At 41.0% G+C, this 13,660-nt stretch overlaps 2 protein-coding genes across 2 annotated transcripts; one reads left to right on the forward strand and one right to left on the reverse strand.

Annotated features, from left to right (window-relative positions):
• The first annotated feature begins 3,004 nt into the window (after positions 1-3,004).
• On the forward strand, positions 3,005-5,501 carry LOC146332220 (nuclear factor 7, ovary-like). Its single transcript, XM_084740518.1, has 2 exons — positions 3,005-3,165; positions 3,257-5,501. Exon 2 carries the CDS (start codon positions 3,274-3,276, stop codon positions 4,675-4,677), a length of 1,404 nt encoding a protein of 467 aa, XP_084596644.1. The 5' UTR covers positions 3,005-3,165; positions 3,257-3,273; the 3' UTR covers positions 4,678-5,501.
• Positions 5,502-6,381: 880 nt separating this feature from the next.
• Positions 6,382-11,629, reverse strand: cyc1 (cytochrome c-1). The gene is made up of 7 exons (XM_084740615.1): positions 11,472-11,629; positions 9,389-9,579; positions 9,134-9,260; positions 8,811-8,968; positions 8,535-8,695; positions 7,853-7,953; positions 6,382-7,044 (listed from the first exon to the last, which is right to left on the reverse strand). Exons 1-7 carry the CDS (start codon positions 11,550-11,552, stop codon positions 6,940-6,942), a joined length of 924 nt encoding a protein of 307 aa, XP_084596741.1. The 5' UTR covers positions 11,553-11,629; the 3' UTR covers positions 6,382-6,939.
• Between the last annotated feature and the right edge of the window lie 2,031 nt (positions 11,630-13,660).

Below are 13,660 nucleotides of genomic sequence, written 5' to 3' on the forward strand. Positions count from 1 at the left end.
TTAAGAAGTGGTTTTCCATGTGAATGAGATTCCCTGCGGTTCCATACAGCAGCTAATCTCTGCTGTGTGTGCGTCTCTCTGTGTGCGTTACAGAGGGACAGCATATTTAAATTTTTAGTTTGCTTTAGTTTCACAATCAAATCCTACAACTGCAGAAACGGAGAGTGCCTGCAAACTTTGCAGCATGTGTATGTGTGTCTGTATCTGAGTTTTCCCTCATGCGACACACTGCATGAGTGTATGTGCGAGATTAGGACGAGGAGCCTTTTTAAAAGTCACCAGTGTCACACAAACACAAAGCATAATTGCGCCCTTTTCTTCTGAATTACCAAAGTAGAAAATCTGTTTAGTTTTCACACTAAAAATACGTCCTCCTGCTGCAACTCTATGAAGGAGTTTAATCTAATAATAATGATAATGATAATGATGGCAATAGTAATGATCCGGTGAGATCCGCTAATGCTATTAGCCTAATCTGTGTGTGTTGTGATGCAGATGAAGCTTGTAGTGGCGTCTGAATGCAGGTTGAAGCAGCAGGGAGGAAAACCTTTTCAGAACCAGATTAGCTCCTAATGAAGGCCTGAAGCAGCTTTAAACTAACAGCACACTTGTTTATTTAACCCTCAGTGAAAGGCAGGACGGATGTGAGGATGTGATGACTACAGGCAGAGAGGAAGGACACTTAAACTCTGCTTCAGGATACAGATGAAGGAATATTTCACCAGTTTAGGTAATAGACTCAATCACTTCCTTTCTGAGAATAAAATGAGAGGATCCTTATTTATATCATGTCTGTGTGGTAAGGGGGGTTTAGCTTGCCATAAAGAGTGGAAACATAGCTACACAGCTAGCCTAATTAAAAAAAAAAAATACACCCACTACACCTTAAACCTCACCAATCAACATGTTGCATCTTGTTTTAAACCGTACATTTAAAAAAAGGTTAAAAAAAACAAAACAATTTGTGGGTTTAGTGGGAGTGAGGCAGTTTCTTTAAAAAGAGTTTATACATCCATCCAGTATGTCTTTGCAGCATCTCCTTCTGGAGTGCTCGGTCCAAATATTTATTCTTAAGGCAGCTCTTTTCTATACTTGAACAAGCTGACATCTCCTGACCAAGTAACACATTTTATGGATCATTTATATCGCAAACCTAGGTCCAAAAAAAGTTGTGACATTGTATAAAATGTGAATAAATAATAAGATTTACAAATTCTTTTCCATTTTTGCTTAATATATGACTTCAGGTGCTCGACAGTCCGGGGTCTCGATTGTCATATTTTGCACTTGATCACATCACACGTTTTCAATGGGAGATAAGTCTGGACTGCAGGCATGCTGGCCCTTCTCATACATAAACCCTTTTACTATGAAGCCACACTGCTGTTACACATGCAGAATGTGTCTTGTCATTGTCTTGCTGAAATAAGCAGGGACATCTTTGAAAAGATGTTATCTGGTTGCTTAAAAACCTGTATGCCCTTTTTCAGCTGTGGTGCTGCCTTCACAGATGTGACAGTTAGCCAGCCAGCCAGCCAAGTTTCAGTTTTGGCACCCGTACAGGGACGCTGTCGCCAAACATAGCAACCTCTCTGTGACAGCAAGACTTCAAGAGGGTGCATACAACCACTGCACCTGTTTGATCTGTTGTTTGTTCAAGAAATAGTTAAAGCATGTAATTCCCCCTAAAACCACAAACTGACATTTTTTGCATTTCTATTTATACAGAAGGTAAACCAAAATAAATATAACAGTTCAGTGGTATTGGCAGACCTATTGTTGAAAACCACAGCAATGTGTGACCAGGTGTTTTTATGTCTGTGGACAGATTTTGTTAATGCGATAGTGACATCCTTGCAAGATGCAGGCAAAAAACGTCACAGGTGTGTCACCGAGCTCAAAATTAAGATGGGTGGTCTGAGCAAGTGTGCCTAGAGTAGGGGGGTAGAAACCATTATCATAGCGCCACCTACTGGCAACAGAAAATTACAGGCCCTCATATGTTGTCAGCAAAGTCTCAAGACCTTGATAATGCTGAGTCTCATCAAATGCTATTGCAATGACGATGCATTATTTGCCATAAAACAGGAAGCTGTGGTGACTTAACTTTGCAGCATTGCTGGTTTTGGACCCCTTAACTCCATCCATGTGAGCAGTGGATAACTCCAAGTGAAATCCAATTGCTGTCAGGGTATCTCCACCATGTAGCAACCAATGTCTAAGACCAACAAGAATTAGTCTTTTCTGGTACCCAGAGAGCTGGCAGCTGACATCAATCGTTAAGGAGTAAAGCAGTTACAGATTAGGGGCATAGTTTCTTGAATGAGTTGCAGGTATTAAACTGGGCTGTTCTGGTGAAGAGGAAGCTACGGTCATGAGCTCTGGATAGTGAGGGAGCTATACACGAGAGGTAAATGAGGCAAAAATGAGATTCAGACATGTAATTAGGGAAAGACCTTGAATATGTTGCAGGAAAGGGGTTGGACACTGTTTAAAAAAATCATGATACCAGCACAAAAACCAGTGGAAGCACTCATGAAATAATCCTGCATTTACTATAGCCATACTTTTCAATGTTTCGGTTGCATCTTGGCATGATGAGCTGCCAACTCGGTCAAATGTGCCACACTTGACTTCACCACACCACAGGCTGTATGGGTTGTAGCTACTGCAGGAGTGGGCCAATCACACGTTGAATTAAATTAAAGAAGACTTATTGTGATTGGCTGGGAGCAACAACATGCAAACTCACTTTTTTTTCTTGATCTGGATACAAAAGGGATTGAATGCAGGAATCTTTTGACTGGAGAAGTTTTGATCTGGCTTGGTACAGGGTTATTTCAGTTTTTCAGTGTTTGCACAACATTTTGTTGTAACATCATGGATGCCTTTGACAAAATATTGTCAAAAAGTACTTTTCTCTTGGTTGACAGGGTATTGCACTGACTTTACCTCATGAGTATCATGGAAACAGAAAACTAACATTACCTCATTAAAGCTCCACCCCTTACCTGACACACCTGGGACATGCCAGTAACATTTTGTCATTCTTCCTCATAACACATTAACCGGCAAGATTCACTGACAACATCCACTGAGAGAGGACAGCTACAGGAACGGACTACCAAAATACTGAAAAACTTTCTTCGACATCCCACACTGAATGTGAGTTTTACAAAAAACATGACTTAAAATTAAAGTTTGCATTAGCCTGGAGCCACTTGTGACTGACTGTGCCTGCCTGGTGTGTTTTCAGCTTCACTCAGAGTGAAAATGTCCTCCAGGTCAGAGGAGGATCTCTTCTGTCCTGTCTGCCATGACATCTTTAGGGATCCTGTTGTCCTGACATGCAGCCACAGCTTCTGTAAAGGCTGTCTGAAGAACTGGTGGACTGAGAAACAAATGCAGGAGTGTCCCATTTGTAAGAGAAGATCATCTAGGAGTGAACCACCGTGCAACTTGGTGTTAAAGAAGCTGTGTGAGGCCATACAGACCAGAGAGAGGAGAACTTCAGCAGGACCCGAGACCCTCTGCAGTCTGCACTCTGAGAAACTCAAACTCTTCTGTCTGGACCATCAGCAGACGGTGTGTGTCGTGTGTCTGCACTCAGAAACACACGCTGGACACAAATTCAGACCTATTAATGAATTTGCACAGGATCACAAAAAGGAGCTCCAGAAATCTTTGACACCCTTGAAGAGGAAACTGAATCTCTTTGAACAAGTTAAAGGAAACTGCAATCGAACAGCAGAACACATTAAAGTCCAGGCTCGACACACAGAGAGGCAGATTAAGGAGCAGTTTGAGAAACTTCACCAGTTTCTGCAAGAGGAAGAGGAGGCCAGGATCACTGCTCTGAGGAAGGAAGAGGAGCAGAAGAGTCAGATGATGAAAAAGCAGATTGAGGCTCTGAGCAGAGAGATAGCAGCTCTGTCAGACACAATCAGAGCCACAGAGGAGGAGCTGAGAGCTGAAGACGTCTCATTCCTGCAGAACTACAAGGCTGCAGTACAAAGAGTCCAGCAGTGCCCCCTGCTGGATGATCCACAGCTGGTCTCAGGAGCTCTGATAGATGTGGCCAAACACCTGGGAAACCTGAACTACAACATCTGGAACAAGATGAAGAAGCTGGTCTCCTTCACTCCTGTGATTCTGGATCCAAACTCTGCTCATCCAGAACTCCTCTTGTCTGAAGATCTGACTAATGTGAGACACGGAGAGACGCAGAAGCTTCCGGACAACCCAGAGAGGTTTGATCACTTCCGCATTGTTCTGGGCTCAGAGGGCTTTAACTCAGGGACCCACAGCTGGGATGTTGAGGTTGGAGACAACACAGACTGGTTTGTGGGTGTGGCAGCAGCGTCTGTCCACAGGAAGGGAAAACATCCGTCTCATTTATGGAGAGTTGGATTCTTCGATGGTAAATACAGCGCGCGGACCTTATCAGATCCCTCCACTGTTCTGTCAGTGAAGAAGAAGCTGCAGAGGATCAGAGTTCATCTGGACTGGACCAGAGGATATCTGTCCTTCTCTGATCTCGATACTAACACACACATACACAGCTTTACACACAGTTTCACCGAGAGGCTGTTTCCGTACTTTAACACTGTGAATGTACGCCCACTGAAGATAATCCCAGTGAAGCTGTCTGTAAGGCCGAGTTCAGACAGACATTAGCACTGTCTAAAAACCCTCTGTTGGTACAGTGGGGCCACCAGTGTCACTTGAACTTGTCTCAAGTTTTTCTGACAATCCAACCTCATCCAAAAACCCCCATCTAATCACCTGGTCCTGGCAGATTACTGTGTAACTTCAACAGTTTAATTCTACTGTTAAACTGCTGATCATCACATCAGAGGACAAAATTATTATCACTGTGCTAATTTTCCAGAGTTATAAAGTCCTGTGTCATAGAATTAAAAACTGTTGTCCTGTGTTTGGCGTCTGATAAGTCTTTGAAGACATGAATTTACTACTCAAACAGGATTGTGTTGTATTTTACTGTCTTATTTAAATCATAAAGATAGTGTTACCAGCTGCCTGGAAACCAAGTACTGGCCTTCTGGACAAAATATTTTAATTCATAACTAATTTCCAACCTGGGGACAATTAAGTGTTATCTTTTCACATCTTTCATTTGACACAAGATTGCCACAGTGCCACCGGTAGTGGAGACTGCAGGGTCTGCAGTACATCATTACCATAATAATCATGATGAAAAATTGCATTTAAATTGCTATAAAATGTCCATTACATGTATCAACTAATAATTCATTTTCAACATTCAGTCTGCAGATAAATTACAAATAAATTTGTGGATTTTGAAATGCATCTTTGAAAACGGCTTTAAACTTCCCTGACCTCTCAAACAATTTGTCTCCTGCTTTATTTATCAAATAAAATAAATGATTGACCATGAAAGTTCTTTATCTTTGGAAAAGAATTACGGTAAACGAGACATCTACAAGCAAGCGGATCTGTGAGGCTGTATCATCACGGCAGGGCTTTGAGCTAAATGCTAACATGTTATTAATATTGTTTATGGCTCATAATGACAATGCTAACATGTTGATGTTTAGCATTGAACACATAGTACGGTTATAATTTTTCCCATACAGAATATGACTTATGATAGACAGCTAATATCAATAAGTATCACAATACATTATTTTCATGGTACGACTTCCCTACCTCATATCTATTTATTTATCTTTGGGAATGTGAACCATGTATCTATTAAATGAGCCACTGGATTATTAGCTTTGTGATATCAGTTACCCAGAATCCACTACTAAGCTCAGTGAAGCCAGGTAACCCAAACATCCAGACTACATAGAACTTGCCTTGAGATAAAGGCTTCTGGCAGTTACAGGGTGTTAACATTTAACGAAATCTAATCTCTACATAAGGGCTGCAATTTAATCATGCCTAGTTAAACCTAGGCTAAGTTTGAAGGGAATGGTTGGAGTTTTAAAGGGAATATTTGTGGTAAACTGACATGCAGCGTTAAATTGTTTTAATTTATTGTGAATGTCAATGTTAGTGTGTTAACGAGGACGAGGGCTCGAAGTGTCAAACTTTGTGGAAACATCATGACTGTACAAAACAGTTAAAACTAATAAATTGTTTTGTGACTTGCAGACAGGAAACGTCTGATTAATTTCCCACATTTTCAAAGGACTAGTGGCGTTCTGCTCAGAAGATCAACAAACTATAACCTCATAAGAAAGTTTGTTCATTCATCAGTTTATTAAATATTTACATGACAGAGTGTAGATATTCAAACAGAAATGATCAGAATAACACAGGCAGCATTAGAGAGGTCGTGTGTGTGTGCAACATCTTCTGCTCGAAACAAAACAAACCATCACACAGAAAAAGTTTCCTTTAAGATAATTTATTTTGTACAGTAAAACAGAGGTTCAGAGGCTGCATTTGTTCCACTGGGGGGACAGGGGAGGATGGATTTACACACACCCAGGATGTTATGAATTTTGAGGGCAACCATTTCTCAGCGCTCTTTTATTGAGTATCTTACAAAGATGGACGACCAATCAACTAACCAGTCGATTGTGACAAAGTGTCTGATACGAGATGGCAAGACGTGAACTGCGACCAGCAGATGAAACAAACAAACTTTGTTGAGAGTGCGTTCAAGTACGCCACAACTCCCTTACACCAGCTTGCACCACAAGATTCCAGATGTTGGAAAATCTGTCACACAATTAGCTCTGCCACGCCAACAACTAAAAAAAGGCATTTTTCTGTACGAATAAACATAGTATATACTCTCATTTATCTACCCCCTCTTAGAAAGGCATGTGTGTTTGTCAGTTGTTCTGTGTCCATATGATCATCGTGATGTGAGCGTTGTGGGGTCGTTGAACGCAGCCCTTTCCGCTAGGTTTTAAGCCCAGGTAGGGGTGTGTTTGTTTCCGTTTATTTGGGAGGCCTGTAGGCGATCTTCCTGCTCTTCAACACAGACCACCTGTGTCTCTTCATGTAATAAACCAGAGGGACGAGGATAGCTGAACCCATCAGCAACTGGAAAGAGAGTGAGAATGGAGAGATTAATAACTATGTTTACATCATGTTTCCACTTGTTTTATCATGTCTGTGGGCTCAGACTACAATCTAAAAATTCCCTCATCGACACAGAAAATGTCGAATAAAAAGGGGATTTATATGGAGATCCGGTGGCCTGGTGGTTAACCAGTGCTGGGTTTAGGGTATGACATCTATTCCTGTTCGTGGCATGTCATACCCCTGTTTCTCCCAACGTTTCCCGTCTGTATCTCCACTGTCCCTATCTAAGAATACCACAAAAATATCTTTAAAAAGGGTGATTTATAGTTGTGAAATATGGAGTTCAAACCTACACATTTAATCACAGCTTTGCTGTAGGCCGTAGCTGCTGGGTGCCTCCACAAAAATGTAACTACTCACTGGGACTCCAGCAGTTTTGGAGACACCATGTGAACTGAAACGATGGTCACTGCTCACCTTGGACTGCTTGTGTTTTCTTCTACAAGTTTCTCATATAGGTGGAAATTGCTAATAGTGAAGACAATGTGAAGTAACCCAAAAAAAAAAAAAAAAAAAGGAGCAGTAGTCTTGTCTTTTAATGAAAGCTGACATCAAATATCTAGTCAAACCTGTAACCTCATTTACTTATTTTTGATTTCATATTTGAGACTTGATATATTTATTGATTTTAATTATTTTAGACTGTATTTTACCAACTTGGAAAGCATGTTAAATCTCCCCAAAGATAAATATACCATATTTTACCCAATTTATGGTACCATATTGGAGCTAGTCTGATGTATACATGTGTGTTTGTGTGTTTTACCTTGAGTCCCATGCGTTTGCGCTGGTCGTGCTCTGGCTCAGAAGCCCACCTCAAGAAAGTACACACGTCTTTAGCAACCTGGCTCATGGTGGCAGGGGTTCCTGTGGCAACAGACATACAATACATATAAACACGATCATCATCAATCATAGATTAATCATCATCATCATCATCATCATCATCCCTAGAACTAATACAGCCAAAATTGTTGTTCTAAACACCTGAAAAATTAATGGATTAGTGAACCCTTAAGCATACTACTAAACACAGTATTGATCATTTCAAGTGTTGTCAGAGAGGTGTCGCACTGGATTTGCTTTTGGTTTTGTCAATTTGCCATAGACCGTAAAGGCAGAGATAAGGTCTTCCTAACCTTACAACACTGTTTTGCAAATGCTCAGTTTCCCTTGTACACTCAAAAAAACCCCCAAAAAACCCCAGCAGTTTTAGATCGAACGGAGGACTGAAACAGAGAGAAAACGATGTTCAGAGGAGCCCATTTTGACTCACTGTTTAATCATGGTCTAGTAATTGGAAACTTGAAATAATCAAAATATATGATGTGCTCCCTGAGCACTTTCTGTTTGACGACTTACTCCCTTTCTGCTCAGTGTTTGTTAGTGGGATCAGTCAATCAAACAGCCTGACTGCAGATTAACACACACACTGCATCTTTGCTTACCGTCATCATACTCCAGAATCTCGTTGTAGATGGGCGGAGCCATGCCGATGGCCTGTCCAGGGAAGTATGGGTTATAGTAGAGTCCCTCTCTCACTGTCACTCCTGCTGGAGGTTCACAGTATCCTGTCAGCAGGCTGAACACGTAGTCCTCTCCTCCATGTCTGAGGGGAACACGGGAACACAACAAGTGAACACCAGAGAGATCACAATTTCATGCGATTTCCTGACTTTCAGAGTAAACTGTGTGGGTTTTCTGTTTTTTTTTTCAGGAGCTACCTGGCATTAACAATGTAGCTGAGGTCTGGAGGCAGGGCTCCGTTGTTGGCGACCCTGGCTGCCTCAGGGTTGGGGTAGGGCTTTGGGAAATAGTCCGACAGCTTTCCTGGCCGGGTGAACATCTCTCCGCTCTCATCAGGACCGTCCACAACCTCAACCTGAACACAACACACAAAGCACATGTAAAGTATGTGGCTTGAAAACCTAGATATACCAGCAGATACAGACAGGTGTCACCATCTACTGGTAGAATAAGGACACTGCAAGAATGTGTATAGTGATGGGATCAAATTGATACTGGTTCATCATAAACTCTGCCTCACCTCTTCAGCGATGGCCTTGACCTCAGCCTCTGTGTGTGACACTCCGACCAGATTTCTGAAGGCCAGGTACTCCATACTGTGGCAGGCTGAACACACCTGCTTATACACCTGGTAACCACGACGAATGCTGCAGGAGAACAGAGATAATAAAAAATGTGGTTACCCTCACAAAGTGCAAGACTAAAGGTACCAGAGGTGTGTTAATAACTTATGCAGACTCTACAGAATGTATGAATGTGTGCGTGTCCATCACACCTAGCATGGTCCAGAGACGACAGAGGTCCAGCATGGCTCCAGGGGTAGTTAGGGGGGTGGAGCTCCAGGTCAGAGGCTTTAACGGACTGATGCAGCATCAGAGCGAGGCCTGCCCCACCAGCTGTGACCACACCTAGTGTCGTCAGGGCAACCTTCTTGTTCCGTGGCAGGCTGGCGAAGGACATGTTGGCCTACGGAGGAACAAGACCACAACGAGATAAGAATATATAAGAATACCACAACTTCATATATATACACTCAGAAAAGTGGTCTTAAACTTTGACACAGGGGTAAAAAGATTTGCAGCAGGTAGAGCTGCAACTAAAAGTTATTTTCATCATTAATTAACCTAATCAAATTCATCAGTTAACAAATAAAAATCCCAATTTCTGTGAGTCAGATGTGACACCTTCAAATAGCTTGTTTTGTTCCAGACATTCTGATTACTGGTGCACAAAACAAAGAAAATGTCCCACCGTCTCACATGTGGGAGCAACGCGCAGCTGTAATGACACTTGACAACACTTGCAACTGTCAAACTTTCAGTTTTACCTAAAGACACAGCTTTACTGTATGGATACTACATGCACAGAGAAGTTCATCGTAATGGCCTTGATTATAGTTCACACTGGTCGTCGTTATGAGACTGCCCTTCACTGCTGCTTCTGTAATCAGGCAGAGGGCATCACATGACACCATCTCTGCATCACTGTACACACACAAACCTCCACCTTCAGCTTGAGACCATGCTACTCTCAGTAGGGACATCTACTTACAAACTTTAGGATTAGAGTTGCACATTTGTGCATTTTTCTCAAACAATACCTTTTAAACCCTAACAATCATCAATCAATTAATCATCAATAGTTAATGAGATACAAAACACACATCTTTTTCATGGTTCAACTGTATTTTAACAATTCTAGCAGCACACTAGTGAGGAGAAACATTCATTCATGAACTACAAACATTTATAACAGACAGAATAATAAAACGATAAGGCTCTTGTGCTCAATAGCTGCTCTTGTCCAGCTGTCCTCACAAAAGGCTTTTCTAGACTAACAAGGCAAACCAAACCAAACCATGAGAAAACCAGAGAATTAGCACACAAAATATACATAGTCAGTTAACACATTTACAACTGATACATTAACAGTAATAGATTGATCTCTATTTGGAATCAAATGGTGTTAAGTGGAATCTGCCAGGGACAAATGACGTATTGTTCCCATTATGTTGGGGGTACAGTGTTAATATAACAGTATAACAGTGTTAATAGGCTTGAATAAACAGGAATCCGCATAATACTTAGTTGTAATTTGTGCTTCAGCCTGATGAACTGATGTTACTCTGCTAATGACACTTAGCTTCATATTTTCTCAACCTCATTTAGCGTCAACAAACGTATATCAGGGAAATACTGACACTTCAAACGAGTCTCACGACGCACACACAGGTGTCAGTTAGTTAACAGATGAAGGGGGACAGCGATAAACAGTTAAGGACAGCTTTCTCCACCGGAAGTCCTCACAGTCCTTGAAAAGCTAACCCGTTAGCAGCTGATTAGCTCGGCTACTTTAGCTGGTCGGGTTATTGACAGAGCGTGAACGCATCATGATCATGTCAGAGCTGAAACACTTGCAAACACCAAGATCAGACACTCTGGTGTGTATATCCGTGGTCCAATCCAGGGATCAGGGGAAGGAACTTAATTTTAATCAACCTGTCCACTTGCCGGTCGGTGGACACCTCATCATGAGTTAGCTAACCGGTTAGCTCGCTACATGTAGCGATGTATCTTCCATGTTTTAGAGGTTTGTGCTGTGTGGCGCAGCAGTTACAAACTCCATGTCGATATGTACATTTAAAGATTAACTAAATATCCGCAGAGCTAAAACCTCAGTCATCGGAGACATCCTAAAAATACGTGGGAACACGAGTGACCTTGTCTCACCCCGCTGTCAGCAGCAGGCTAACGTTAGCTCGGTGACAGGACGCCGCACAGCAGCGGTCTACCATCAAATTCTCGTAATAAACACACTCTGCCCCGGTAAATAAGTAAAACATTCTTCTGTCGACCTACCGCCGGGGTCTTGATGGTTTTCGGCGTGCTCAGGAGAGCCCTGCCGCTCCCCGATAGCACCACGACTCGTAGCGCCGCCATATTCTCTGCAGTTCTCTAAGCTGAAAGGAGCTGCCTGCCTGGTCCCGGACCAGCGTCGAGTCGCACATAAAATGCTTCCGGTCCGAACTTTCACAATAAAAACAACCCGCGTGAAGTGCGCTGAAATGAATTTACATTAAACCTCCTGGTCACAACTGTCAGAATAAAACCACTGAGACCATCCAATATGAATGGGAAAACTGTAAGAGTAATGCACATACTGAGCATATAACCAAACTCATCACAATCCCATAAAACGCTCACACAGTATTGGGGAGAGCAGGGCATCTTGTCACATGGGTAGGTTATCACATCTGTCATATCTCCAACACCAGCGGGCCATAACTAAAAAAATCCAAAACAGGTGAATGTGCAACTCATTATTCTGAAGTCATTTTGCATTTGAAGTGCAGTATACTGTTTGTCACTGTTATCTGAGATCACCACAATTTCATATTTTTCAGTCATAAAAGTGAAGACAACTATTATTTATGTAATAAAACTTTGATAAGTGAGTATGTTTAATTCAATTTTTTGTACAGAATAGAGGACTGGAGAGTTGTATTTTGATACCTAAACCAATGTCTTGTATTAAAGCTAGCTTGTGGTAGCTACTAATAGCACACATGTAACTTTGAGGCAAGTTGTCTCAGTGCTTTCTGAGCAAATTGTCACACATCAACATTATCCATCCATTATCCATTATCTAAGGTTTCCACTGAACAAATCTATAAGCACAGATTTTTTAAAAATGTTTTGGACATATTATTAATTCTTTCGGATATTTCAGTTGAAGGTAAAATGATGCCCTCAAGTTTTTTTTTTTTCTTTGAATCACTGTATTGATGATAATCACATTGGTTTGCTGGTAATGTGATGGCACCTGGATCTGGACTTAACTGTGTCATCTTTAACATTTTGTACTTCTGTGTGATTTAATATCTCTCTCTTTTTTCCTTACAAAATATAATTTAAATAAATAATCAGAATATGAAATACTTGAAATAGTCAAATATTTATAGGAAAGGAAATACAAACAGGATTTTTACTCCCCATTACTCTCATGAGATAAATAAATCAAGATAACTGACTAGTCATTGCCTACTGTATTTTGTCAAGTCTTCTGCTCTTATTTTGAAGGTACCGACCGGAACTACATAGCTGGTCTGATTTTGGTTAACTTGACGCAGACCTTACACAACTTGGATTTACACAACCTTTTTTGTAACATGTTACAAAACAAAGTCAAGATTTGAATCGAATCGCTGTTATTTTCTCAAGTCGCTGTTTTTTCGGATCAGTTTATCGTAAGAAATGAGACATGAAGGTGATTTTGTGTCTCTGTGACGTGAAGTCTCCATCCAGCGGCCGCTTCACGACTCTCTCTAACATTTGACCTACATTGTGAAGCTGCTGTCAGACTGCAGCTCAACAGAAACATGATCCCAGACTGTCCGACTGATCAAAACCACCGTTTGCTATTTAAGGCTCTGTCTTCGTGTTGTTTAACACAGACTCGAGGACAAGGGGACACGAGGACACGAGCTGATCTTTCTCTTCATTCAGCCCTTGACCCCGTGTAGCTTTTGAAGGAGAAAACTTTATTAAACTGAACAGATGACAATGAGCACTTTTTCCAGTTGACTCAACAAGTTCTTTCATTTGTTTTGTCCATATTGGAGAGTTAACTGTTTTTCTTGGTCAAAGAAAAAAAACATTTAAATAAAATATTGTATTTTTTATGCAGATAAATATGCAGTATATGTAAAAAGTAAAAGTGCAACCAAATTTTATTTCTGTTATTACTCTGTACATTTCCTTGTACAGAGTAATAACAGTACTGTTAATTTCTGTCTTTAGTTTTTGAGTTGTTGTGTTACACTGTTTTCTGGACAAAAGTTTGACAATCTAATTCAAACAAATGAAGCCTCATATTAACTTCAGATTAACTCTGAGAGGTATTTCTGGAAGTAGGCCCTAAATTTACTCAAGTAACTGAAGGTTGTAGCCGACTTAACTTGAGTATTTCTGTTATGGAACTTCACACTACATCTCAGTCTACTTTTTACTCTACTACGTTTGTTTAACAACTTTAGTTATAGTTACTT

This window comes from Lutjanus erythropterus, chromosome 2, assembly GCF_056507025.1.
Source record: "Lutjanus erythropterus isolate fLutEry1 chromosome 2, fLutEry1.hap2, whole genome shotgun sequence".
Classification (NCBI taxonomy): Eukaryota; Metazoa; Chordata; class Actinopteri; order Lutjaniformes; family Lutjanidae; genus Lutjanus; species Lutjanus erythropterus.